Raw genomic sequence first — 12,823 nt, 5'->3', positions numbered from 1 at the left:
CGGTTGGTGAGTTCCAGCCCCGAGTCAGGCTCTGTGCTGACAGCTCAGAGCCTGGAGCCTGCTTCAGATTCTGTGTCTCCCTCTCTCTCTGCCCCTCTTCCTTTCGTGCTCTGTCTCTCTTTCTTTCTCAAAAATAAACATTTAAAAAATAATAAATAAATAAATAAATAAATAAATAAATAAATAAATAAAGGACATGCCCAAGGTCACAGAGCTGCTAGGTTCTAGAGTGGGCCCCATAGCTTCAGACTCCTTGTCCACATTGCTCTTTGGAGTGTATACCCCACAACACATCCAGATGTGTTTGAGGGAAGGGAAGGAACTAGAAATCACAGTGGTCATTTTTAACCTGCATCTAAAATCCAGCTAAATTAACTAGGACTGTTTTACCCAGAAAAGAAAAGACTTATATTGGGATTGTAACAGATGACATTATTGACTCAAATTCTCCTCCCCTCCTTGTCTTCCTCACAGGAAAGAAGTAGAATATATTTTTCCACCCCTGAACCCTGGGACATAACGTGGCCAATGGTGTGAGATGAGGGCAATAGCGTCCTGCTTCAAAGACTGGATTCACAAGCCAAGAATGCCACTTGGTCTCTGGTCCCTGAGAAGAGCGTGCATGGGCCAGCCTGCCGGTCCCCAGGAGGAGCATGGGAGATACAGGGAGCGGAGCTGCCCCCGCTAAGATGTCTACCAAGACCAGTTGAAGGCAGAGCCCCCAGCCAACCTGGGGCAAAGTCTCCCTAACAATTAAATGGGTGCAGGCTGTCTGGGCACATTATGGTCAGCAGCTCCATCTCTGGAAGGTTTGGTACAGGGGAGGCTCTCAGAGATGCTGTCAGGAAATGCCTACGTTGGGGCAGAAGCTGGACCATACCAGTCGTTCCAGACTTTGGGATTTTAGGTATGAGCAAAGGTACTCTCAAGAGTTTGGAAACCAGCATGGGGCTGCTACATTTTTTACTCTTCTGAGCAAAGGCACTATATAAAAATAACTACTGTTTACTGTCACCACCAATTCATAAAAGATGATGGAGGGGCGCCTGGGTGGCGCAGTCGGTTAAGCGTCCGACTTCAGCCAGGTCACGATCTCGCGGTCCGTGAGTTCGAGCCCCGCGTCAGGCTCTGGGCTGATGGCTCGGAGCCTGGAGCCTGTTTCCGATTCTGTGTCTCCCTCTCTCTCGGCCCCTCTCCCGCCCGTTCATGCTCTGTCTCTCTCTGTCCCAAAAATAAATAAAAAACATTTAAAAAAATTAAAAAAAAAAAAAAAAAAAAAAAAGATGATGGAACATCTGAACACTGAAACTGAGGAAAGGCTATCATCTTAGAATATGACTCAGTCCTCTCCAAGCAAAGACGGTCGGCCACCCTCCATACATGAGCCTTTTTCTTTCATTCTGTCACAGATCAATAAAAACTCTGTCACTAAATAGCTCCGGTCTGTGTATTAGCAACTTCCTCACATACTTTATGATAGAACTGTCAAAAGAACATGAAATCAGTTACATAAATTACAAGACCTAAATCATGGCTCTGTTTGTCCTGTGACAATATAAAAATTACGTTTTTTCCATCAGGAGAGAAAATAAAGCTAGAGATCAATTGGGAGTCCCTGTGTCATGCCTTCTCTGCTGGCTGCCACAAGCATGCAGGGCCCCTGCAAAGCCCCATCTCCACAGAACTCCTGAGCTGCACTACACAGGTGCCTGAGACGCTACCGTTGTGTTTCCATGATCCCAATGGATAAATGAAAAGGAAAACAATGATTCAAGCTCTCTTAGGGCTACAGGGACACAAAACTGGGAGTGACAGGCAGGGCATCCCCCAGGACCGGCTTCGAGGACGTGTCGCTCAGTCACCTGTGAATGTTGACTCCCTTCTTTCTGGGCCATAAAGAGCCTCTCCATCCTTCTGTTGGATAAGTGGAGGCCTGAAGAAGGAAGGCGTCTACAAGCAGATGGCTCTAGCTTAACCTCACTCATCAGACCCTGAGGGGACCCACACACCCACCAGGGCCCAGTGCACAGAAGCAATGGCTGTTCATGGGGACCAGAAAGACTGGGATCTAAACTGACACTTCACTTCCACCTTCTATTCTTTCTATGGACACTTACTATGGCAGGCATCCAGGGAAAATGAATAAGGTCCTTAGTTTCACAGGCTTTTGCTAAGGGAGGAGAATTCACAAAAGCAAACAACAAGATAAATATCAATTGGGTGAGCACTCTTTTTTTTTTTAATGTTTATTTATTTTTCTGAAAGAGAGACAGAGAGGGGGAAAGGGAGACCGAGATCTGTGCCAACAAAGCAGAGCCCGACATGGGGCTCAAACTCACAAATAGTGAGATCATGACCTAACCTGAAATCAAGAGTCAGATGCTTAACTGACTAAGCCACCCAGGAGTCCCGAGTGAGCACTCTTAAAGAGATAAGTGTAGTAAAGTGAGAGAAATTGACAAAGGCTGCTCTAGGTAAGGATTCAGGAAAGGGCCTATTGGGAAAAGGGGATATTTGAGATGAGAAATAAGAATGCATCATCCATGCAAAAAAAGCTAGGAAACGAGCAATACCAAATAGATTAAAAGCAAGTGCAAAGGGCCTGGGGTAGAAAATGGCTTGTCTGAAGAAGAAAAATGCCAGAGCTGTGGAAGCAAGGTGGACAAGGGGAGAATTGTGGTATAAGGCTGAAGCAGGAAGCAAGACCCATCATCTGGGGACCTGCAGGCCCCAGCATGAAGTTTGAAGTTCATTGCAAGTATAAAGGGAAGTAAGCGATGGGTATTAAGCAGGGGAGTGACAGGATCTGACTTATATTTAAAATATTCTCAGGACGCTGTGTGAATGATAAATTGTAGAGGGGTCAGAGTGAAACAGGCAGACCACTGAAGATACTCTTGCATGAACTGGATGGTGCCTCTGTGACCTTTATGACCTGGGACAGTCCCTGAAAAATGCTACAGTTCACCCCATCTGTAATGTTGTGACTGCCTATACTTAGGAGTTCACAAGCTCTTTAGGCTCTTGAAGATGGGGATGAAGGCATACGTGGCCTCGCTCACCCCTGCATGATGTCTGCATGATTTCACTCCAGCTGCCTTTCCTGGAGCTGGAGCCATGCCCACAGCTTGCCTGTGAGGGCCTCCCTAGTAGCCCTTGAGATCCCACGGTCTCTAGTGCCCATCGTGACACTGGGGTCATCTCTACATCCGGATGGAATTGAGAACACATGGAAGCTGGCCAGGAAGCAGGTTGGCAATTCACACCGCAAGAGGGCACACAGGCCAAGGGGAGGTTGGCCAAGCTCCCAGGAAGCAGGCAGAAGTGCAACAAAGGCAGGTAAGGGTCTGATGGATGCTAACTGTGGCAGGTGAGATCAATTCTGACCAGAGGAGCCCTCAGGCAAACCTCGGCTCAGTGCTGACAAGGGAGGGAAGACTCGGGGAGCAAGGCCAGGAGACAACTCATCCAGAGAAACCTGACAGTCTGGCCAGGCTGCTGGAGAATATGAGACCACATGGAGCAGAGAGGAGATGTCTCGGTCAAGTCTATCCCGGATAAGCCAGCACCCAGGAGACCAGCCTGCTGTCTGGGGACACACAAGCAAGCTGAGCTCAGATCATCTGAGCCTGGCCCATTCCAGAAGAACTGCCTAGTTGATTCAGAAACTTATGAATAAATTGGGGTGCCTGGGTGGCTCATTCGGTTAAGCATCCGACTTCGGCTCAGGTCATGATCTCATGGCTTACGGGTTCCAGCCCAGCATCGGGCTCTGTGCTGACAGTTCAGAGGCTGGAGCCTGCTTCAGATTCTGTCTCCCGATCTCTCTCTATCCCTTCACCACTCGTGCGCTCTCTCTCTCAAAAATAAACAAACATTAAAAAAAAAAAGTATGAATAAATAATAAATGCTTATTTGTTTTCAACTACTGAGGTTGGGGTGATTTGTTATGTAGCAACAGCTAACGGATACAGAAGAGTCTGATGGCCAGTAGCCACTCTTATTTCACTGTAGCAAGTCTCTGCTGAAATCACAATCCTGTTTCCCTGTTTGAGGCCTCTACAGGTTCAGATCACTGGACGGGGTCATGAGCTTGAGATGTGTTCTTGAACCTTACAAGTCTGTTGGTGACATTATGAAAATGTCCTCCCTGACCTGGACCTGTCTCCTTATCTGTAAAATGAGGAATGAGACACTTCCAGGGAGGCTTCCAGCTCTCATGTTCTATGCTTGGGTGACCCTGACCTCTTCATTCAGCCATTCTGTCATCTCAGCAACAAGTACTTGTTCAGAGCCTGCCGTGTGCCAGCCTATGGCCGGGATCTGGGATGCAGGCGGCTTAGACAACGAGATGTGGGCCCTGCCTACCAGGAGCTCACGGTGCAGTGAGAGCTCACGGAGAGCTCACGCTTGGGTGTATAGAGAAGACACCTCTGAGGAGGCCCCGATGTTCAAGGAGTCTGTGAGTGAAAGCAGTGAGCAAGATCGTGGTCATCCCTCCCCAGCAGAGAGAGGGGAATGCACATTAGAAATCCCTGGTGCCTTCCATGTCCTGGACCCCTGCTCGTACATGTCTGCCTTGGTCCCTGAGGGCCTTGATGGAGGCCACTCAGTAATTCAGCTCAGGCCCTGGGGAAATCACAACCTGTGGCTTGAACGCAGCACATTCAATGAGCAAACAGAGGACAGCCACGGGACCTCTCTCCACTCCACTCTCACCCGGGCGACACAGGACAGCCAATCCTTAACCCTGGGAGACCGGCCAGTCTTTGTGGGGGTAGCGTGAAAGCAGCAGAGTCCAAAGTCCTCCACTAGCCCTGATGACCGTAGTCCTTCAGGACCTCCTGCCAACCCCAGAGAGAGGTGGACACGTGGAAATTATCCACCCCAGGGGCCCGGAAAGCCATCCTACCGTGGAACCAGGGGGCGATGGATTTGGTGTTCCTCTCAAAGCCGGCTCGGCGAGGCAGCTGCTCCTCCTTAAACCAGCGGACTATGACTTCCCTGGAGACAGGTCTCCGTGGGCGCTCCCAAGTCCTGCTGAGAAGACAGCAGGGATGTGGAAAGTCAGGGAGGGAGGGGGAGGGGACCAGAAGAGCGGGGAGAAGGAGGAGGAGGGGGGAGGAGAGGAGAGGAGAGGAGGGGAGCGGAGGGGAGAGGAGGGGGGCCGCTATGAGATGAATAAGCACGATGCCCACACTCACACCTGTGGAGACAATTAAATGAGTCCAGGTGCTTGAAGGCACTTTGCAGATTATAACGTACCAGCTGTTATTACTTTTCCCCAAAGAGAACTGTTATCACTTGCTTCGAAAAAAAGCCGCACAGGTGGGAATGGAAAAGAGGACAGGAGGAGATGTCTGAGAGAAAGAAAAGGCATTTTCCCGGCCACTCATAGGCCTCCCGCCTGTGGCCACCGTGTGTCAGATGAGTGTCTACAAGGCTATTCTTTAAGGGCACTGTTGGTAATAACCAAAGATTTCAAACAACTCTAATGTCCACTAGTTTTTGATAATTAACTTCTAGCACATCTATGGAGTAGAATATGACGTAACTATAAAAAAGGAAACTCGGAGCACCTGGGTGGGTGAGTGGGTTAAGGGTCTGACTCTCGCTTCTGGCTCAGATCATGATCCCAGGGTCACGGGATCAAGCCCTACATCGGATCTGCACTGACAGAATGGAGCCTACTTGGGATTCTCTCCCTCCCTCTCTCTGTGTCCCTCCCTCATCATGCTCGCTCGCTCTCTCTCTCTCTCTCTCTCTCTCTCACTGAAAGGAAGGAAGGAAGGAAGGAAGGAAGGAAGGAAGGAAGGAAGGAAGGAAGGAAGGAAGAGAAGAAAGAAAGAAAGAAAGAAAGAAAGAAAGAAAGAAAGAAAGAAAGAAAGAAAGAAAGAAAGAAAGAAAGAAAGAAAGAAAGAAAGAAAGAAAGAAAGAAAACTAAATAGGGGCACTGGATGGCTCAGTCAGGGGAGCATGTGACTCTTCATCTCCAAGTTGTGAGTTTGAGCCCCATGTTGGGTGTAGAGATTACTTAAAAATATTTTTAAAAAAAGAAAACTAAATAAAAATAAATGAATAGCTAAGAATTGATGTGAAAAGCAGAGCCATGTGTACAGCATGCAACCTTTTCTTATAAAAAAAAAAAAAGAGAGGGGCGCCTGGGTGGCGCAGTCGGTTAAGCGTCCAACTTCAGCCAGGTCACGATCTCGTGGTCCGTGAGTTCGAGCCCCGCATCAGGCTCTGGGCCGACGGCTCGGAGCCTGGAGCCTGTTTCCGATTCTGTGTCTCCCTCTCTCTCTGCCCCTCCCCCGTTCATGCTCTGTCTCTCTCTGTCCCAAAAATAAATTAAAAACGTTGAAAAAAAAAATTAAAAAAAAAAAAAAGAGAGAGAGAGACTGGGCTAGGACTTTTTACGACTTTTCACATCAGCAACTACACGACAGAAGTGGGCAGGCACACATAAACTAAGAACAGTGCTCCCACCCACGGGGCACGGGAAAACCTAGTAGGTGGAGGCAGGAATGGAAGTCTGTCTTTCTCCATATTTCTTTTTAAACTTCCTGGTTTGTGAATCATAAATGACGAGGGAGGGAGGAAGGAAAGGAGAAATGCAGACGTGGTCAGCTCTCCCTAGACGGTGGGGAGAGGGAGAAGGGGGTTATGAATAATCCTAAATCCCAATTAAAGCAAGACTCAGACAAGCCACCGTTATTTGGGAGTGAATGGACTGCCCTGCAGATTAACTGTGGTTCAGGGAAGCAGCAAACACTCACTGTCCACCCTCACTGGGGCAGGAGCTGCTCAGCAGTGATGGACGTGCAGGGACCAACCTTGGGGCTGGTCTAAGGAGACGCTCCAGGCAACCTCTTGACCGTGGGTCTGGCGAGCATGGGCAGTCACTTAAGTGTCCTTGCCAAAGCACTCCTGAGATGACCCCCCTGCACTCAAGCACACTCACCTGCAAACCCGGTATCAGAACCCAGGATGCACCAGCGCCACCTGCGGTTAGAAACAGCAGCCAACACTGGTTTCCAAGCTGCTGGACCATATTTAACCCATTTGAGGTCTTATATTACAAGTTCTTAACCCGGTATCTGTAGACCCTGAAGAGCTTGAAATTATATGCAGACATTTTGGGGTATGTTCATATGCACATTTTGGAAGCAAGACTGTACACAGCTTTCTTTAGATTCTCAAAGGCATCCTAGACCCAAAATGTTAAGACTCCCAGAACTCCGGGGCTACTAGAAATCTCCGACCAGACTCCTCACTGTCCCCTCCTGCCCCATTATGCAGACTGAGACACTGAGGCCCATAGCGGGGAAATGACTAGCTCCAAATTTCACAGCAGTTGGAGCAGAGACAGGACTGGATCCTCCAGCCACACTGCATTTGCAGAGTCCCCCAGACCCACCTGACAGGTACGGCAAGGGGTGGCGGTGGCCCTGCGCCAGGAAGGTGGTGGTCAAGTCTGGCCTCCTGCTCCTGGCTCTGGCCAAGCTCTCGGAACATGGAGCTGAGGCCAGCGACGGTGCCCTTCTGGATGGCACGGAGTGAGTGGCGCCGGTACTCGTCCCTGGCGCGCTGGGCTCTGCGACTCCTCTCTTCATCAGCAGCCTTGGACCGGCGCACTGCAAAGGGGTAGAGAGTATGTTTACCCAGACCCGCAGCCCAGGCTGTACACTGAGCAAGTCAGGACTGGGCCCAGAGCCCTGGGAGTCACCCAGAGTCCCACGATTCACCTGGATTCACCCACATGGGCTGCATGGAGGTTCAGAGCTTGGAAACGGCAGGGCAGGCCCAGCCCTGGCCAGCAGCCCAGGGCTTGCCTGTCCCTGTGGAGGTAGAAACACTCGTGACACTTCAGGGTCATCTGCCTGTTCCTATGGCTCTGTTCCAGAATGAGCAAGCAAACTTTGGATGGAAATATACATCTCTCTACGTATTTCCTTCCGGGAGTACCCTGCTTAGAGCAGCTTCTCAAACCATGTGCCTACCTGCCCAGCCTCAAGGGCACCTGTCAAGGTGGTCAGCATCTCCAAATAGCACTACCATCACCCACATTGATTGTAGCTTTCTCTGTGCCAAGCCCTGGGTTCTATGCTTTGCCTGCGATATCTCATTATAGACACTTCCCCCAACCACCCAGGGAAGGGGGCCCATCACAATTTCTACACCAGAAACCCAGCCTCCACAGCACCTGGGTGGCTCAGCCAGTTAAGCGGCCGACTTCAGCTCAGGTCGTGATCTCACGGTTCATGAGCTTAAGCCCCACGTCAGGCTCTGTGCTGCCAGCTCAGAGCCTAGAGCCTGGAGCCTGCTTGGGATTCTGTGTCTCCCTCTCTCTCTGCCCCTCCCCGGCTCATGCTAGGACAGTAACTTGCCGGGCTGGGTCAATGGCCAAGCCAGGAACCATCCTCTCTGCTACCACAGGGAGAGTTGTTAGAAACACTGGCGTCCTGGTCCTGGTGCCCCTTCTCTGGTTTGCGGTGGCCTTGACAGCTGACGAGTGTGTTGGCGAGAGGATCCTTCGGGAGCTCTGTCACTCCCAGAGGCCCCTCTCTCCAGCCTTCCAGGCTTTTGTGTTCCTCCAGGCAGGGCCCTGTCTCAGCCAAGTGGCCTTGGAAAGACATCTGTGTGTTGCTGCTTCTAACACTCACAAGGGAGTCCTAGAGCTGGGAAAATGCCAAGAGAGGGAACAAAACCGGTTGGAGGCAAGGTCTAGAATTCAAGCTAATTCTTTTGTAGTCTGAATGCATCCTGTCAGGTCCCTATCTGCCTCTAAAATCTAGTTCTTTCCGCAGAGAACTCTTAGGGCTGGCCGTGTCCTAATTGTGCATGACTGGTAACTGAGTGGGCCCGAGAAGGTCACCTTCCCCTCCTAGAGTAAAATCTTACCCATAATCTACTTCTATTCCAATCATTCCATGCATGTGGAGCCAACACCTACAACCTGCCAACGTCAGAGATCTGTGTTCTGTTAGTGCCTGGAGGACACAAGACAAATAAGCCCTTGTCCTGAGAGGCAGCACTTCTAAAGTTGTCTCTCAACTTGTCAAAGACCCTTTCTTGAAATAAAACGTGACCCCAGGGGCGCCTGGGTGGCTCAGTCTGTTGAGCGTCTGACTTCAGCTCGGGTCACGATCTCGCGGTTTGTGAGTTCGAGCCCCGCGTCGGGCTCTGGGCTGACGGCTCGGGGCCTGGAGCCTGCTTCGGATTCTGTGTCTCCCCCTCTCTCTGCCCCTCCCCTGCTCGCACTCTGTCTCTGTCTATCAGAAATAAATAAATGTCAAAAAAAAAAAAAAAAAAAAACACAAAAAACAACGTTGCCCCAGATCCGAAGAAGGGCACATCAAGTCTGTCCCTCAGAAGGTATTTATGGAAGTGGAGGTCACATACAGAGGATCCAGTAGGCAGAGTCCCACAAGGTCAGGTGGGGAATTTCTTCTGCTCTACTCATGGCTATCGTCCAGTGCCTACAATACATACGTGCCAGCCAACAGACAATGCCTATTCTTGGCCGACTGTGTCCAGCTAAGGATTTAACTCTGAGCTGGGTGCAGACATAACAGAGACCGGACCCTCAAGGTGCTACCTGGGAAAACAAGATAAATATCTCTAACACAATGAAGTCTGGGACAAATAAAGCATTGTCAGGGTTCAGGGACAGCAGCTCTCATATTCTGCGAGGAAGCCAACAGCCATCACAGGAGAGGAAGCATCTGGGAAGATCAACAGGAGTATTCCAGAAAAAGAAGCCATCCCAGGGAGAATCCTAGGTTTGGTGCCCAGCTGGCTCATCTGTACGTTCCGGATACCAGGAACACCATGATGCCTGCCTTGCATTGCCGTGGGAGGGTCAAACAAGGCCAGGGTGCCCAGGCGTGGGCTTTGCAGCCACTAGCCAGCAAAAGAAACACAGACAGTGGTGCCCTACAAAAGCTAGCGACCTTTGAGAGCTCACAGCCCCACACAGACAGCGACACTCAGTGACAGACAAGTTGCAGAAGGAAGTCATAGGCAACCTAGGAAGATGGGCTTTTGGGACTCAGCCAGGTGAGGCCCAGAGCCATTCGACACACAGAGACAAAACTCAGCCTCCTAAGGGCCAGCTCAAGCCTGCCATTCTCTTCCTCAAAGCCTTCAGGGGCTCCCACTGGACACAGGATAAAGGACAAATTCCCCTCCCCAGCCCTTAAGAAGTGTCCCGCCTGCCCCACTTTCTTTCCCAGCCTAATGGTTTCTGAGCTCCTCCCCATTATTCGCTGGGCTCCACTGGGCTTCCCATGCTCTGCAGACTCTGTCCTGCTCGGCTGTGCTCAGCCAGCTCAGACCAACTGTGATGAACACACAGCCAGGGCAGCGCAGAAAGGCCAAGGCACTGACAGCTCTCGGGGTGAGGACATGGCCAAAGCCACAAGCAGGAAGCAAGCGGGAGCTCTGCCTTGGCCTTGGCAAAGCCAACCCTGGGCAGCAAGAAAAGGGATTATGGAAAAGGGACCGGAGTGGAGTCACACGGGGTCAAGGGCAGCTCCAAAACAACTTTCTTGGTTTGTTTTATTTTTTCTCTCCTTACGTTCCTGTTTTGTCTTTGAGATATAATTGACCTATAACAATGCGTATGTTTAAGGCATACAACATGCTGATTTGACACATTTATATATTGTAATTGTAATGATGGCCACGATACCATTAGCTAACCCCTCCAACACCTCTCATAATCATTTCTTTCTTGTGGTAAGAACATTCCAGATCTAGTCTCTTAGCAGCTCTCACGTGTATAACACAGCACTGTTCGTTGGAGCTGCTGTGCTGTGCACTAGATCTCCAGAACTTACTCATCTTCTAGGTGCCAGTTTGTGCCCTTTGACCATCATCTCCCCCAGTCCTTGCCCCCTCCCAGCCAGCCCCTGGTAACCATCATTCTAGTTGTTTCTAGGAGTTTCGCTTTTTTTGATTCAACACATAAGCGATATCATCATGTAGTATTTGTCTTTCTCTGTCTGACTAATCTCTCTTAGCATATTATCCTCAAGGTCCAACCATGTTGTTGCAAATGGCAAGATTTCCTTCTTTCTTATGGATAGTATTTCTGCGTGTGTGTGTGTGTGTGTATGTGTGTGTGTGTGTGCATACACACAGAGAGTGTGTATACATATTGTGTCTATACACACATACACGTTCTTTATCCACTCTTCCATTGATAGACACTTGGGTTGTTTCCATATCTTGGCTATTGTGAGTAATGATGCAATAAACATGGGAGTGCAGGTATCTCTTCAACAGCTTGTTTCCATTTCCTTTGGATGTATACCCAGAAGTGGGATAGCTGGATCATGGGGTATTTCTATTTTTAAGTGTCTGAGGAAGTTCACTGTTCTCCACAGTGGCTGCACCAATTTACGTTCCCACCAACGGCATACACCGGTTCCCTTTTCTGCACATCCTTGGCATGCACCACCTGGCTTCCCTAAGAAAATTCCAGAATGGCCCTGGGCCTCAGTTTCCACCTCTGTCAAAATGAGAACGACACGAACGTCTGCCTCACGGAGTTGTCATGGAGAGTAAATGAAACATATAAAAACACTATAAACTATGAAGTGTCCTGGAAAAGCGATGTCTGACTAAATCAGGCCCCTGGCTTTGATCCTTTCTTCAAATCTCTCGAAGCCTGAGTCTGGAGCCAGGGTGCCTAGATTCAGATCCCAGCTTCACTTACCAGCTGGGTGACGTGGGACCAGTTACTTAATCGCCCTGGGCCTGCATTCCGTCATAAGTTAAACGGAGATAATAACAGTCCCTACCTCGTAACGTTGTCATGAGGATCCAGAGAGCTCATAAGGTAAGCCACTTAAAACCATGTCAGGTACATATTAAGCACTATGGTTAAGTATTAGCTAAAATGTTTCTTTTCATCAGCCCCGGAATTGCCAGGTCCAAAACCGAGTTCCTGGCCAGTCCAGGAGGGGGCACCCTTGCTGGCCGATCATGGGGAATCCTCTCTGGGTCAAGCAGCTTACCCTAAATTCCACTTTGAACTCCTGAGGGATTGCTTCAGTGCCTTCTCAGAATCAGGAATGAATTCAGACTGTATCCCAGGAATCTGCCACAGAAAACCCTCAGCCAGAACCCATGGGGTATTTTTCTTCTAACCCAGTGAAAATAACTCAAACTCACATGAGGAGCCACAGGCATTTTCTGCCCTGAGCCAGCAAGTATCAAACTCTCCCCGTGGCCTGGCAGACCCACTGCAGAGGTGAGGACCCACACCAAGACACCTGCTTCTTCCTCCCACAGCCCATGTCCCAGCCCAAGGTGACGCCCCATGGGCCTGGCCAACAGGCACTGCGAGGCCTGCTCCACACACAGAACAAAGGGTGACCATGGCCATTCTTACTTCCAAGATAAGATCCGTGGTCTCCTTTCTCCTTCTGCTAATGGGAAACTGAGGCTCATGTCACAGTAACACTGAATGGATGGCTAGAACAGTGTGAAAACACTGAGGACTTCAGGAGAAAGGCTGAATTGAGATATCAAACAATAGACTAACCACAGTAAGACACCACTTCACACGCATCAGGGTAGCTCTTTTGTTTGTAATTTTTTTTAATTAGAAAAAGACCATAAACAAGTGTTGGCAAGGATATGGAGAGAGTGGAACCTTTGTGCATTGTTGGTGGAAATGAAAAATGGTGCAGCTGCTGTGGAAAATGGTATAGCAGGTCCAGAAAAATTAAACATACAATTGCCATACAATCTTCCGGATATATACCCAAAAGAATTGAAAGTAGGGGTTGAAACAAATTTTTGTACAGCAATA

The 12,823-nt window shown here is 49.5% G+C and overlaps 1 protein-coding gene across 4 annotated transcripts in view; it reads right to left on the bottom strand.

Annotated features, from left to right (window-relative positions):
* SH2D4B (SH2 domain containing 4B) overlaps positions 1-12,823 on the bottom strand; it is a 68,358-nt gene that overhangs the window by 24,928 nt on the left and 30,607 nt on the right. For 3 of the 4 annotated variants that reach the window (XM_058696853.1, XM_058696856.1, XM_058696855.1), the window contains exons 4-5: positions 7,418-7,634; positions 4,913-5,040 (exon numbers count right to left, since the gene is read on the bottom strand). In XM_058696853.1, the coding sequence (XP_058552836.1) occupies positions 4,913-5,040; positions 7,418-7,634 (345 nt within the window). The remainder of the gene's footprint in view (positions 1-4,912; positions 5,041-7,417; positions 7,635-12,823) is intronic. The other variant, XM_058696854.1, reaches the window with a different exon arrangement.

The sequence above is a fragment of the Neofelis nebulosa genome, chromosome 13, assembly GCF_028018385.1.
Source record: "Neofelis nebulosa isolate mNeoNeb1 chromosome 13, mNeoNeb1.pri, whole genome shotgun sequence".
NCBI lineage: Eukaryota > Metazoa > Chordata > Mammalia > Carnivora > Felidae > Neofelis > Neofelis nebulosa.
Note: the sequence above shows the minus strand (reverse complement) of the source record. Positions and strands in the feature narration are given on the sequence as shown.